Here is a 13,601-nt window from a genome sequence, read left to right on the forward strand (position 1 = left end):
TATGCCGTCTAAATCAGGGATTTCAAACTCAAATCAACATGAGGGCCACATGAGGACTAGTACATTGGCCAGAGGGCCGCACCACTGAAACCTTTTCATTCAAAGATACAAAAGCCATCCCCACACTCTGAGCAGGGGGTTGGACTAGATGACCTCCTAGGTCCCTTCCAACTCTGATATTCTATGATTCTAGGACTCTGCCCCCGGCCCTGCCCCGACTCCACCCCTATCCATGAGGCCCCTTCCCTGCCCCTATTCCAACCCCTTCCCCAAATCCCTGCCTCAGCCTTGCCTCTTCTCCACCTCCTCCCCGAGCATGCCACGTCCCCGCTCCTCCCCCTCCCTCCTGGAAAGTCCTAAGCGCTAGGAGGTAGGCGGAGGGGCGGGGACGCGGTGCACTGGGGGAGGGAAGGGGGAAGGCAGGTGGGGAGGGGAGCTTGGCTGCCAGTGGAGTTGGCGCCTATGGCGGGCTGCAGGAAATACTCCACGGGCCGTGTGTTTGAGACCCCTGGTCTAAATATTAGACAGCAGTCTGTTAGATTTGTCACATACAAGTTAAACACGCAGAACAGAAAGTATAGAAAGAAGGTCTAGGCTGCTTGTGGGATTATAATGTCAATATGCTTTCAGAAATCTTGACATAGGAAGGTCCTGTAGAAGAAGTTAGTTCTGAAGAGATTAAAGTGTAGAGAGGGAGGACACTTGGCAAAAGTTTGGAAAGGCATTCCATGCAAGAGTAGTATGGGTGAAGTGACAAGAGGGACAGGCAATCAGGAAGATGGAGAGATACGAGCATGTGCACAGACATGTAGGGATCTGAGAGGATGAGGAACTTGCACTTAATGCAATGGTAAGCATGAGACAGTGGAGCGTTACAAAGAAGGCAGTAATTTGGTGGGGCCATGGGATGAAGGACAAATGGGTACAGATACGACAGACAGGACAACACACATTGTGATATACCAGGGCCCACAAGAGATCAGACATGAAGATTATAAATCACCATTACTGATGATAAAGAAATTAAAAAAAAAAAAAAAAACCCAAAACACCAAGCCCACTTTTGATACCAAGTCTGACTACAACTACACAATAGATATGAGAAACATTAAGAAAGGAATAAAGTTTGCATGTCATATACAGACTCATATCGATCTAGACTAGATGATTAACAAGACTTTCCCATTTTTGATTTCTCAGTGCTGTAGTATTCACTACAATACTTTTTACAATACTTTTCTCCCCATTCTTTATCCAGTCAAGGTGAAAATGTTTCATACAACAGGCTTCTTTCTATCTCTTCCATTGAGAGACTATTCTATAATTACACAGATCTCATCAATAAGAAATTTCCTGGTATTCAAGCCAAACTATTCTTAATGTCACTTCATTATTTCTAGTTATATCCCTTTGCAGCCTAAATAATCTCTTTGTGATGATATTATCCTTCAAATCTATTTAGATACAACATAATGGAGGGCAAGAAGCATGGATTTTCAGAACCCAACTGTACACAAATTCTTGAAGTTAATTAATTAAAGAGCAAATTAGAAACAGCAAACAAAACTGGATTTAAGGAACTGATTTGATATTGTGAGTGCACAAAAAACAACTGTAACTGATCAGCACTTTTTTGAAAAACACTTTGTGAATGGCTAAGGTAAATCCAACCAGAGACAGAGATGGCTGACCTGCAGGGGCAGAGTTTCTTTTGTTCCCATGCTATCTAGACAGTTTAGAAATGGGGTTCAAAGCTTTATTTTTTTAAAGATATCAATAAGAAATAGTTAAGAGATTTGCAAAAAAGAGATGCATTTCACAAAGGGTCACACTATTAAATACATGTTTGTAATTCTACCTCTTTCTATAAGGTATATAAAACTGGCTGATGATACAAACGTGAAAAACCAGAAAAAGTAGTCCAAACATCGTGTAGAAACCTGAAGGTATACACTTAGGTATATCTACACTACAGCAGCACAGCTATGCCTCGGTAGGACTGTGGTGTAGATGCATCCTACATTGACAGAAAAAAAACTTTCCAGCAATGTAGAAAATCCATCTCTCCGAAAAGTAGTAGGTAGGTCAATGGACAATTTCTTCTGTCAACCTAGCTGTGTCTACAGTAGGGGGTTAGGTTGACCTAACTACATTGCATAGGCCAGGGGTGGCCAACCTGTGGCTCTGGAGCCGCTTGCAGCTCTTCAGAAGTTAATATGCGGCTCCTTGTATAGGCATCGATTCCGGGGCTGGAGCTACAGGCGCCAACTTTCCAGTGTGCCGGGGGGTGCTCACTGCTCAACCCCCTGCTCTGCCCCAGGCCCTGCCCGCATTCCACCCCTTCCCACCCCCTCTCCTGAGCCTGCCGTGCCCTCGCTCCTCCCCTTCCCCCCCGCCCCAGCCTCTTGCATGCCACGAAACAGCTGATCGGGAAGTGCGGGGAGGGAGGGGGAGGAGCTGATTGGCGGGGCTGATGGCGGGTGGGAGGCGCTGGGAGCGGGAACTGATGGGGGGCTGCTGACATATTACTGTGGCTCTTTGGCAATGTACATTGGTAAATTGTGACTCCTTCTCAGGCTCAAGCTGTCCACCCCTGGCATAGGGCATGACATTTTTCACAGCCCTGAGCAATGTAGCTAGGTCAAGCGAATTATTAGGTGTAGACCAGGCCTTAGATTACACTTCTGAGTTGATTAATGGTACGCAGTGTTCACTTAAGGAAATAAAATAAAGACTAAAATAATCAGAGGCAAGAGATGAAGGGCTTGTACATACTACCACTTATGTTGGTATAACTTATCTCATTCAGGGGGCGTGAATAAGACACCCTCCTGAGTGATGCAAGTTACACCTAAGCACCGGTGTAGACAGCACTATGTATGCGGGAGAGCTTCTCCCACCGACATAGCTACCAACTCTCATGGAGGCAGTTTTATTATGAGCTCTCCCATCGGCATAAAGTGTCTTCACCAGACGTGCTACAGCAGCGCAGCTGCACTGCTATAGCACTTCTAGTGTAGACTAGCCCTAAAACAAAGCACAACAGAAAAACTTAAGGGATAGGAGGTGATCATGAATAAGCTATCAAAATTCTACAAAATCTATACTATAATATATTACACCATCACAAAAGCTTCATTACATAATCCTCAATATTTAATGCAATAGGTACCAGATTTCATATCATGATATAACTAATGTCAGCTAAAATTGCTTGACTCCTGCAAAGAAGTATCATATATAGCTCAAACGAAAATACAGATGCCTGAACAGGTGTTACCTACTATCGTTACAACTCACAAGACAACAGAAAAGAGACTAAGAGCATGGCTACCCTTGCAGATGTAGAGCGCTGTGAGTTAAACCCGCCTTCGGACAGCGCAGTAGGGAAAGCGCTGCAGTCTGTCCAAACTGACAGCTGACAGCGCACTGGCGTGGCCACATTTGCGGCATTGCAGCAGCATTGGGAGCGGTGCATTATGGGCAGCTATCCCACAGAGCACCTCTTCCCATTCTGGTGCTGTGGCTCATGGGAAGGGGGCAGAGGGGCATTCTGGGTCCTGTCCCAACACCCCGTGATGCAGGTGTGATGAAGGGCAACCAAAATAACTCAGAGAGAGGGGACGACGCTATAATGTTTAGAGTAAAGAGAACCAAGACGGGATAGGATCACAGTAAGTATATAAATGGACAGATGCTAAATGGCAGCTGTGGACTGTAAGAAAGGGGGAGAGAGAGACTAACCAGAGGGTAAACAAGTGAGGCAGAAATGTCTTCGCACAAAAGACAGACAGAAATTTGGAACCAGAAACAGTTCAAGAGGAAACAAGAGACTTTTTTTGTGGGGGAAGGGAAGAATGCCTACAACCTTCTAGATATTTGAAGTTATACTGAAGTGATATAAGTCAATGTATTTAAGGTCAAGACTTAATAGACCAAAAGGCTCTTAATGGCCATATTTTTTCCTCCAAGTGGAGAGGGAATGGGAGAAGAGCATGGAAGCCATTCACTTCTGAATCACAAAAAATTCACTGCTTCTAAACATTTAGAGAGACAGTCTCAGGGGGAAAAAATACTTTTACATTCATTAATTACAAAAGAATGGGGGTTTTGTCTTTGTGCATTTGAGACAATGATTTTGTACCATAAAAAAATGATGAACTGCTGAGTCAATTCACACATTTAGATGGAAAGAAAAGCCACCACGTGAACAGAGCACCACTGAAATGTGTAACATAAAGCTGAGAGCTATAGAACATGGCATAGAATTAGAGACTCAACCCACTACTGGAAGCAATACTTCCAGTCATTTAAAATATAATTTCTGGTAGAGATGATGTAACATGTGAGAGTGGAACTGTGAGACTGCGAACAGTTTAGGAGAATTCTAATCAGTAAGTTAATTATTATATTCACAAGAACAGAATGATATACTAGTATCAGGATGATGTTCTGAACACTTTAGCAACAGGAGCTACTCCTGCCCCTCCAGCAAAACTAATAGCAGCTCTGTGGTACTAAGAGACTGCAGTGCTACTTTGTAGATAGACAGAGGTGGGGAATTCAGAAAAAAATATCTAAATGGAGTGGGGGGAAAGGAAGAAGTAAGGTCAAGTTTCTCTGAAGTGGGGTTTGAAGCATCCACCACGTGTCTCTAGATCCTCACCCTCTAGCTCTTCCTTCCCTTCTACCACACCTCTGTTCCCACTTCCAGAGTCCCTGCATAGACCTTAATGTGTTCTGGATGCACCTGATGTGTCAACATGGGAGTGCTGCTCGGCCAGCCTTGGGAAAGTGAATGCAGCAAGACAGTTATGCTGAAAAATGGGCTTGTCAGTCTAGCAGAGAAAGGTATAACATGAGCCAATTACTGGAAGTTGAAGCTAGACAAATTCAGACCGGAAATAAGGGATAGATTTTTAACTGAGAGTAATTAATCATTGGAACAACTTATCAAGAGTCATGGTGGATTCTACATCACTGACGATTTTTAAATCAAGATTGAATGTTTCCCTAGAAGATGTGCTCAAGGAATTATTTTGGTGCAAGTTCCATGGTCTGTTTTTACAGGAAGTCAGGCTAAGTGATCACAATGGTCCCTTTTGGTGTTGGAATCTATTAATGAAAAAGCAGGTCATATGAAAAGCACCTCCTGTAGAAAAGTGAAATGAACAGAAGATCCATCTTATAATCAGTTATATCTAAACTGGTCCATACTCAAAATGCCTGGACACACACGGTTTGAGAAAATTCAGTCAGAATCACTGGATGTTACTATAATACTTCAGAGTATATCTCTATAGGAGTAATCTCATTTTTAACGTTCAGTGTATTTCTTTGTGAAAAGATGAGTCATACAAAGGGTTTACTCAGGAAGAGCTCCCACTGGGAGTCAGTGAGAAAAGTAAGAAGGACCAAAAGAACTCTCATCCACACTTTCAAAGGAGTTTTTAGATTTTTTCAGCTACCTTTTGATAGCTCAGTCTCTGCTGACTTAGAGCAGAGGATAATACTCAGCATGATGATACAAATGCATTCCAGTAGTTCTCCTCCAATGGTACTAGCAGTGTCATGAAACAGATGACCTAGAGCAACTCTAGCCAGTTATGTTTTATTGCCACAAAAGCAAAACCAGGTACAGAGCATGCAATGTCAAGCCAAACGATGATTCTACAAGATGTTTCTAGATGGCTATGTAAAAAAAAAAACAAAAAACATGAGAAGGCAAAGCTAAACACTGGATTCATGCAATCCCACTCAATTTAAATTTAATGGGAAGAAAATAAAAGATGGTCTGTAGAATGTGACAAAGGAATATTCCTCATTGTCAGAAAGGGATTCTGCAACAACTGAGTCAATGTGACTGATGACCTTCCTTGCTCTAATCCTCTGACAGTAAAGTTTCTCATACAGTTACATCTCATTTTTTCAGCAAGCTCACTGTTTCTCAGATTTAGTAGGAACGTTTTGGTTAATTAAGCAATAAGACATGCCAAGGCATATGTTGCAGTTTATTTAATTTGCCGGTAAAATTTCCTATTAATATCTCCAATACCACAGTATTTCCTATTGTATACTACTGCAGAGCTAAGATAGACTAATAAAAATAGCCTTCTAGTTTTTCCTTTTTAAAATAAAATCAAGAGAGGTTTTATTTCCCTAGTTAAGTTTCATTTATTTACTTTTGCGTAAAGTTGAGTACTGAGGCTGCAAGTTAAGTACTAATGGAAACAACAATAATCTAGTGCCAAGGGAGGATAAGTAGAAGGTCTAATCATGTAACGGATAAAATTGCCGAGATTTGCTAATATAGACAAGCAGTTTCATGAACATATCTGATTTCTGTCAATGTACCAGGATATCACCATGTTTATGAAGCTTTAAAAAAGTAACATTTGCAACAACAGTTAATATATAATCACTTTCCAATACCCATCTTCATCCTTTTGCAAACAGGGGACAAAAAATTGTACCTCTGGTGTCTTGTTACCACAATCTCCTGTAGGATGGTACAGTTCTAAGTTCAAGAACTCAGTACAGTCTTATCAAAAACATGTATGATGTACTTTCAAAATAAATATTATTAAAGGATCAAAATAAACAACGTTGCACACAGAAATCTTGCCTCTGAAAGTGGTCAGGGTTCTGTTCTTATTTTCATTTTACAATTATAATAACTAGTAGTATAGGCTCAGAAAAATAAACATCAAGGGGAAATTAGAAGTATGAAACAATTTTGGCATAAAAGGACACATTTGGAAGTAATTAAGATGCAGTAGTTATTGTGGTGGTGAACATGTAAGAAATCTCCACAATGAACTATGTTATTTCTTTGTCAATGTCTTTGTTTGTTTTTTAAACTAATGCTTCTTTTACACACCGCATGGGCATAAATAAATGAAAAAAAGTCCAACCGCAGTATCCATTCAGTCCTTCATTTATGTATCTCAGAAAATAAAATTTTATGTAAAGAAGTCTTTCAGATGTGATCTCTGGACTTTAAAATTCATTGCAACATCACTAGTATCATGGAGTTTTAAAGTCATCCCCATAATTCTACCACTCCCAGGGTAGTACTATTTCATCTTGTAACTGGGAGCTCAAATGAGCATACCACACATTATTTGGCTCTAATAATCTGAGGGAGAAGAAGCAATAGCTCAAGCATGGTAGGCACACACCTATTTGGGGGTAGGAAAAGATCCTAAAGTTCTTTGTAAGAGCATATGGGGTTCCCTGCATCAGGATGTATTTCAGTTCTTATTTTGGTTCAACAAATGGGGTAGGAGTAGTGCACTGATGAAGGAGAAAGTCTGTCCCAGTAGCCCAGAGCTTGGGAGCAATCCTATGATAAGGCAGTGCATGTGTAATATTGAAGAAAAGTTTTCTAGAACTTTTCTGAGTTCCCAAGGGATCATAAAGGGAAAAATAAAACAACAAGCATTTTAAAAGACATTGTCAAGACAGTCTGATAATTGCAAAATAAATCATATTAAAGATGGGGCAACTAGGAAAATGGGGGTTTTCATTTAGGCTTTAGTACTGTGTTCAGCATTTGGGTTTCCGACAGCTTTCAAAGAAGGGATCACAAAGGGATATAAAGTGAAAGACCCGAGCTGCCAGCATGGGAGCAAATCCTTGGACTCTGACCCTTTGAAAATAGGAGCTGAACAGAAGTACTCAGAAGTGATGAGTACTTTAGCTACACCATTTGAAAATACTTTGTTTAAATAATGTTAAACAGATTTTTGGTAAGACTATACATTTAAACAGCCAATTATCTTTATAATTACTAAAAATTCTTGTTGTGAAATTAAGTGTCACAAACTGGTTCCATAAACCATAGCCTCAAGAGGGATTATTATTAGGACTCTTTGGATGACGTTGTGGCATATGGAACCAGTTGTGACACTTTAATTTCACAGTAAGTAAGGTTTACTTGAGACCTGGCACTGCTGCCACCAGGGCTTGGAAAATTCCCTTGCATATGGTGAGTAGGACGCTGTCCCAGCTAAGTTTCATAAGCTTCAGCAAAATCTAAACTCTCAGGAGTTTCAGTTTTTAAAAAAAACGAAGTTTCTAGCACCTTACAGTTGCAAAGAAAACCTTCGAAATACACACAGAATGTAATCAACACGGGTGTCCCTCAGAGTCTGCACACAGTCCAATGCCTTTACTGTAGCTCTGAGGTCTCCCAAACTGTAGCAGAGTGTAAACTGAACAGATGGTGGGTTTTCACAACTGTTATTGGGAACCCGATGAGCACCCATGAAACTGATCAGAATCAGGGCAGTTTCATTCTGCAGTACCTTAGGAATCCTACAAGAAGCATCACTGGGAAGGATCCCCCAACAATAGAGGTTAGGGACAGATAAAGTAGTGGAAACTCCTCCCTCTCCCCCCCAATTGCAGCAGCCAGGACACTAGAGTGGGAGGAGGAAAGAGAGAGAGAGATTATTGCAGGGAGCAAAACAACAACAGACTGGTTTGACTTCTGGCAAAGCTGAGAAAAGTAGAGAATAGCCAGACAGTTCTTCAAGAGCATTGAGTGGGCTAGAGGAGGCACAAAAGACAGTTCTTGTCAGTCAAGAAAATTATCTAAAGTATATCTATTCTGTAATTTATCTGCTATGAAATGTGTTTATGATTTTTATAGTTCTGATTTTGAAGTGGACCTGCAAGAAGTAGTGAAGGGAGGAAGGTGGGAAAAGAGTAGGCACACATTCTCTTTTTGTCCTTCATATGTATAAAGAAGGCCTGAATTTTGTAGATTTAAAAACAAAAAAGTCAGGTCTTATTTTAACATCACGAAGAAACAAAAAACGATATTGAAAGAAGCACATTTTTTCCTTTTGTTTACAGGTCACCTTCACACTGATGTTTATTGGGAGACTGCTTATGTAAATTTTACCAGTAAATAATGCATATATCCCAACAAATATAAACTCACAGAAATTGTTTCCTACAGCTCTTTTTCGCCAGAAATCTGCATGTGACAATTCTGACTGCTCATTTTAATAAAAATTAAAAAATATGAAACTCTATATTGGCCTTAAGGATGGGGGATTACATAATCTTAAAGGTACACAACTGTTAGATAATAAAAAATTTAGGATCCTGAATTATGTCAGGGATTTTTATTAAAAATCATTTTTTGATGTAGCTTCTTTGCTAGGGCAGTTTTAGTAATTCAGGATAGCAGTAGCAAGTTGCCAGATGGTACGCCTACAGAACTATCTTTAATTTCTTCCTTGGAGATGCAGACTATGATTTCTGCAACTCTGCTGTAATTTCCTTTTGAAAGGAATCTGTCAAACTGAATTTTTTGGAACTTAACTTTTTTATTTTTTACCCAGCTTTTGATAGATATGGAATATACTCTTTAACAGGTCGTGCTCTTTTTTTTGCTCCCCTACAGATGTTTGCAAGGATCTTTTCAATGTGGGAAATATTGATTATACACAGAAAACAGTGAAAGTGACAACCTACAACATTTCTGTTAAATACAAGCAGTAAATAAAAACATTTTTTAAAATTCATTAACTTCTCTCAATGATAACATTAGATATTATTTTGATAATAGTAGGTTCACTTTTATTTTAAAAGAAATGCTATTTTCAAGTTAAAAATGTCCCCTTGAATCCTTCGCACATAGGTAGATAAAACTGAGCAAATGCACTCCATGCTGACCACTAACTAACCCTATCAAAAGAATGGAATAATCATGGTATGATAAATGGAAATTGAGAATATTCTCCACATTTCAGGAGGCGCTCAGCACCCAGCATGATTGGGCCCCATAAGAACACACTGCTATGTTATTTGGAAACTCAGTTGACAAGGAGAACGTGTGATTTTATCTTGTGCTTCAGCGGCAAATTGGAGAATTATAGCATTTAATGAAGATATAACCTGCACTTGTATAGAGGACTGGTACATCACCATATGGTACACCTAACAGAAGCATCTTTATAAAACCTTCATAATAAAACTGCATCAGATAAATATAAAAATGTGTACCCAGTTGAAAAATAAGAAGACAACACTGTATGATTGGACTGGAGAAAGGGGGGGAAGGAGGGAAAAACACTTTGTTACCTGCAGCAGCAATTAAGCCTTCTCCTGAAGCTATGTCTAAAAAAGTGTGTTTATTTTGCAGCCTAAAAAGTGAATGAGATATTGAATATGTAAACATGTTCATGTGTTACATAAGATTTTGTTTTTGATGGGTGTAATCAGGATAATAAAAGATAATTTGGGGGAGGGGAGAAATTGAGGATACATAACATTAACCATTTTTACGAAGATGCTTGAAATATCTAAAATGCTTGAAATATCTACTTGCCAGTAGGAAGCTGAAAGCTAGGCGGGGAAGAAAACAGGCATCCATTTCTGCTGAATTTAAACTTTAAAAAAACATTTAAATGTCTAGACCTTAAGATCTGAAAGAAACTCTTTCAATTATAAGCAAATGCAGTCTGTCCTCCTGAGTCGGTAAACAGCTCCAGTACCTTTGCTGCTGCTCCTGGCTTTGCTGAGCAGCAACAGAAACAGGCACTGAAGTTATTCATACAGGAAGTTGACCCTGACCAATGGAGGCTAGGAGGAAATGATAGAGTAGCAGAGACCTGCTTCACCCCATTCCAAAAGCCAGGAGGCTCTGGAAAAGGAGAAGAGACAGAAAGTTTATCCTTCTCTTTCAGCAGCCGGAGAAGGTAGAGCTTCACATTTTTCTAACACCAATTAGCCTGGGGCCATGGATTATGAAACCAATCCCCCACTCTCAGACACACACCAGAATCCAAGGACAGCATTCTGGTGTCACCCACCGTCTTTCCCAGCAGCTTGGGATGGTGGAGGAGGGGCACAGCTAAGCTTCGAACCAGGACAGCGCCCCTGCCACCCAATAATCTTTTGTATCTACCTCTGACTAGCAAGCTTGGTCATTCAGCTGGTAGGTATCTACCAATTCTACCCTGGACTAAGATACTGCATCTGCAATTTCAGATGAATTGGGTTGGTTTTGGCAAACTTAATCAATGTAATGACTAGGTTTATAAAAAGAAGCTAATAACTATTCTCTCTGTAATTAAGATTGTGTCTCTCCATGATGAGAGTCGCTGCTACTCCAGTTCCCAAGAGGAAAGCATCTCCTCCCGTGCTCTTTAGAATCAGGCCAACCATACGGGCATCTAACAGTTATCAATATAAGCCTTCACCACCTTTCAGATACCACGCCACTGGTCCAGCAAAGACTTATGTTTGTGCTTAATTTTAAGCACCAGTAGGTTTTGTAAACTCCATTTAGGCCCCAGTTTAACTATTAAATGGTATCTTTTTCAGCTGTGTAATTCCACTCCCTCCTCCTTTGGAGTGCATCTCAGTTTAGTTAATAGGTCACTGAACTGGTTTACAGTAATTGTCTTAAGTACCTTCTTTCCACTCCCAAGGGGAGAAACAAGGATCATTCAGTTCCACTCTAGTCTATGAAGCTGAATAGCAAAAACATAGGTATTACATGTGTCTGATTTGTCACTAATTCCTATAGGATCTTTGTATCCTTGCAGTAAACAATTACCTTTTCATTATCATCCATCCAGTCAGCACCTTCTTAGCTACCTGGCTTGCTATATTTATAGCAGATGAAAGGTAGTCATCTGCACAAGGAATATCTGAATCCTTAATTAACTTTTAATTCCTAATGTTTTATTAGGCTGAATGGACTACATTAACACATCAGCCAAAATACCTCACGTTAAAAGGTTTTTGCTGCACATATTTTTAGTTAGTTTGAAAAGAAAAAGTCTAACTTAGTTCCTACCTTGTGCTTCCCTCTGCAGATTTTTTATGAACATTGGCCTACTTCCATATTACCCAGTTGAGCAAATTCAGAATAGTCTTTGTAGAGTAACATTTGAGAAAGTCTCACTTCTCTATATTAATGGAGTGCAGTGATTTATTTCCTGTATCTTTTTTCCTTTAAACCTTCCCCGCCCTCCCTTTTCATTTTTTTATTTACAGGCTCCAGGAACGAAATATGCCAACATGTTTCCCTCTATGAAAACAAACTGTGCCCTCTACATGCCCGAGAGATATTTACAAGGCTGTCCGGTGGTCCCAGTCCCACGTAATCATGAACTTCTCCTTTTAGAAATCTACCCTTTTTAAAAAATGTTGTTTAAAAAAAAAAAAAACAGGACTCACAAGAACCACTCCTCCCCACTGCCCCAAACCCTCGGGCTGACGTTAGGAGACATGGAACAGGAACAACAGAACACCATGTTACACCAACCCTTGCACGGCGGGTTCAGGGCCAGCCCAGGGAAGGAGGATGGGGATTTCTCAGGGTTATTGTCCAAGATGTCTATTTCTCTGCAGCAGCGGCGGCACGCACGGCTGGCCTCAGCCAAAACCAGGGGCGACCGTTCTCTGCCTACTTGCATCAAGAGCACCCCCGCGGCCAGAGAGAGCGCCACGGCTCTCCGCCGCCGGGCAGGGCTTTGGGGAGCGGGGCAGGGGAGCGAAGAGCCGGGGGAAGCGCGTGAGCACAGCTCCTGTGCTGCCAGAGGGACCCGCTCAGCGAGCGGGCTCATGGTGGCTGTGAGGAGCCACTAGGGAGGGAGCCTCTGAGCTGCTTCCTAACGCACACGCCAGCAGAGCGGGGCCGGGTACCGCAGTGGACACGAGCCGGGTCTGCATGGGAGAAAGGGAAGAAAGATGGGGGGGGGCAGAGGAAGAAGTGGGGGGCTCCAGGGGAAAGAAGCAGAGACGGGGTGCGGGGGGGGGCGTCCCAAGGGGCAGCGGAGGAGGGGGGGGCAGCACGAGCCCGGCGCTACTCACAACAAGAAGCTCATGGCGCAGGCGGCGGCGCGGGACCAGCGAGTGGCTCCGCTCTCGGCTCCCAGCGGCAGCGGCCGGCGCAGGGAGGGCGGGGGAGAGCGCGGGGCGGGGCGCGGAGAGCCGGGGCCTCCCTCCGCCGTGCGGGGCCGGGATCCCCGCCGCCGCTGCCCGTAGAGTTCCTCCGTCCCCGCTGCTTCAGGACCCCCCCCACCACACACTGGTCCCCCCCACACCGTGACATTGCCCCCAAACACCCCCTCCCCACCTCCTCAAACACCACCCCCAGCATCCCTGCCACCCCCCAAAACCACCTCCCACGGCCTCCCCCACGCTCCCTCCCTCCCAACTCTTCCCCCACTGCCCACCAAAACCACCCACCCCTGCCTCTGCCAAACCCCACATACCACCCCCAGCACTAACCCTGCCCCAACACCTCCTCCCCAAACATGCCCACAGCGCCCCACTGCCTCCCCTGTACGCTGCACCCCCCTCCAAACACCGCCCATAGCACCCTACTGCCTCCCATCCAAACACTACACCCCATTTCTGCAGCACCTCAAGCCCCCAAACCTCCCACTACTGCCTCTCTCTTAGTACCTCACTCACTTAACGCTACTTCTCGCAACACCCTCTCCCCAGTCACGGCACCCCGGTACCAGCACTGTTCCTCCAAATACCTCCCAGCTCTCCCCCATTGCCTCCTCCTTAACCTCCAAGAATCCACCTTCAACAGGACAACTGTCTCCACCAAAGTCCCAATA

The 13,601-nt window shown here is 42.7% G+C and overlaps 1 protein-coding gene across 2 annotated transcripts in view; it reads right to left on the reverse strand.

Annotated features, from left to right (window-relative positions):
- Positions 1-12,958, reverse strand: part of MOB1B (MOB kinase activator 1B) — a 72,513-nt gene extending 59,555 nt beyond the window's left edge. The window contains exon 1 of one of the 2 annotated variants that reach the window (XM_043544724.1): positions 12,841-12,958. In XM_043544724.1, coding sequence (XP_043400659.1) covers positions 12,841-12,854 — 14 coding nt within the window. In that variant the 5' untranslated portion in view covers positions 12,855-12,958. Of the gene's footprint in view, positions 1-12,204; positions 12,297-12,840 lie in introns of those variants that run through there. The other variant, XM_043544723.1, reaches the window with a different exon arrangement.
- Positions 12,959-13,601: the final 643 nt, after the last annotated feature.

This window comes from Chelonia mydas, chromosome 4 (assembly GCF_015237465.2).
Source record: "Chelonia mydas isolate rCheMyd1 chromosome 4, rCheMyd1.pri.v2, whole genome shotgun sequence".
Taxonomy (NCBI): domain Eukaryota; kingdom Metazoa; phylum Chordata; order Testudines; family Cheloniidae; genus Chelonia; species Chelonia mydas.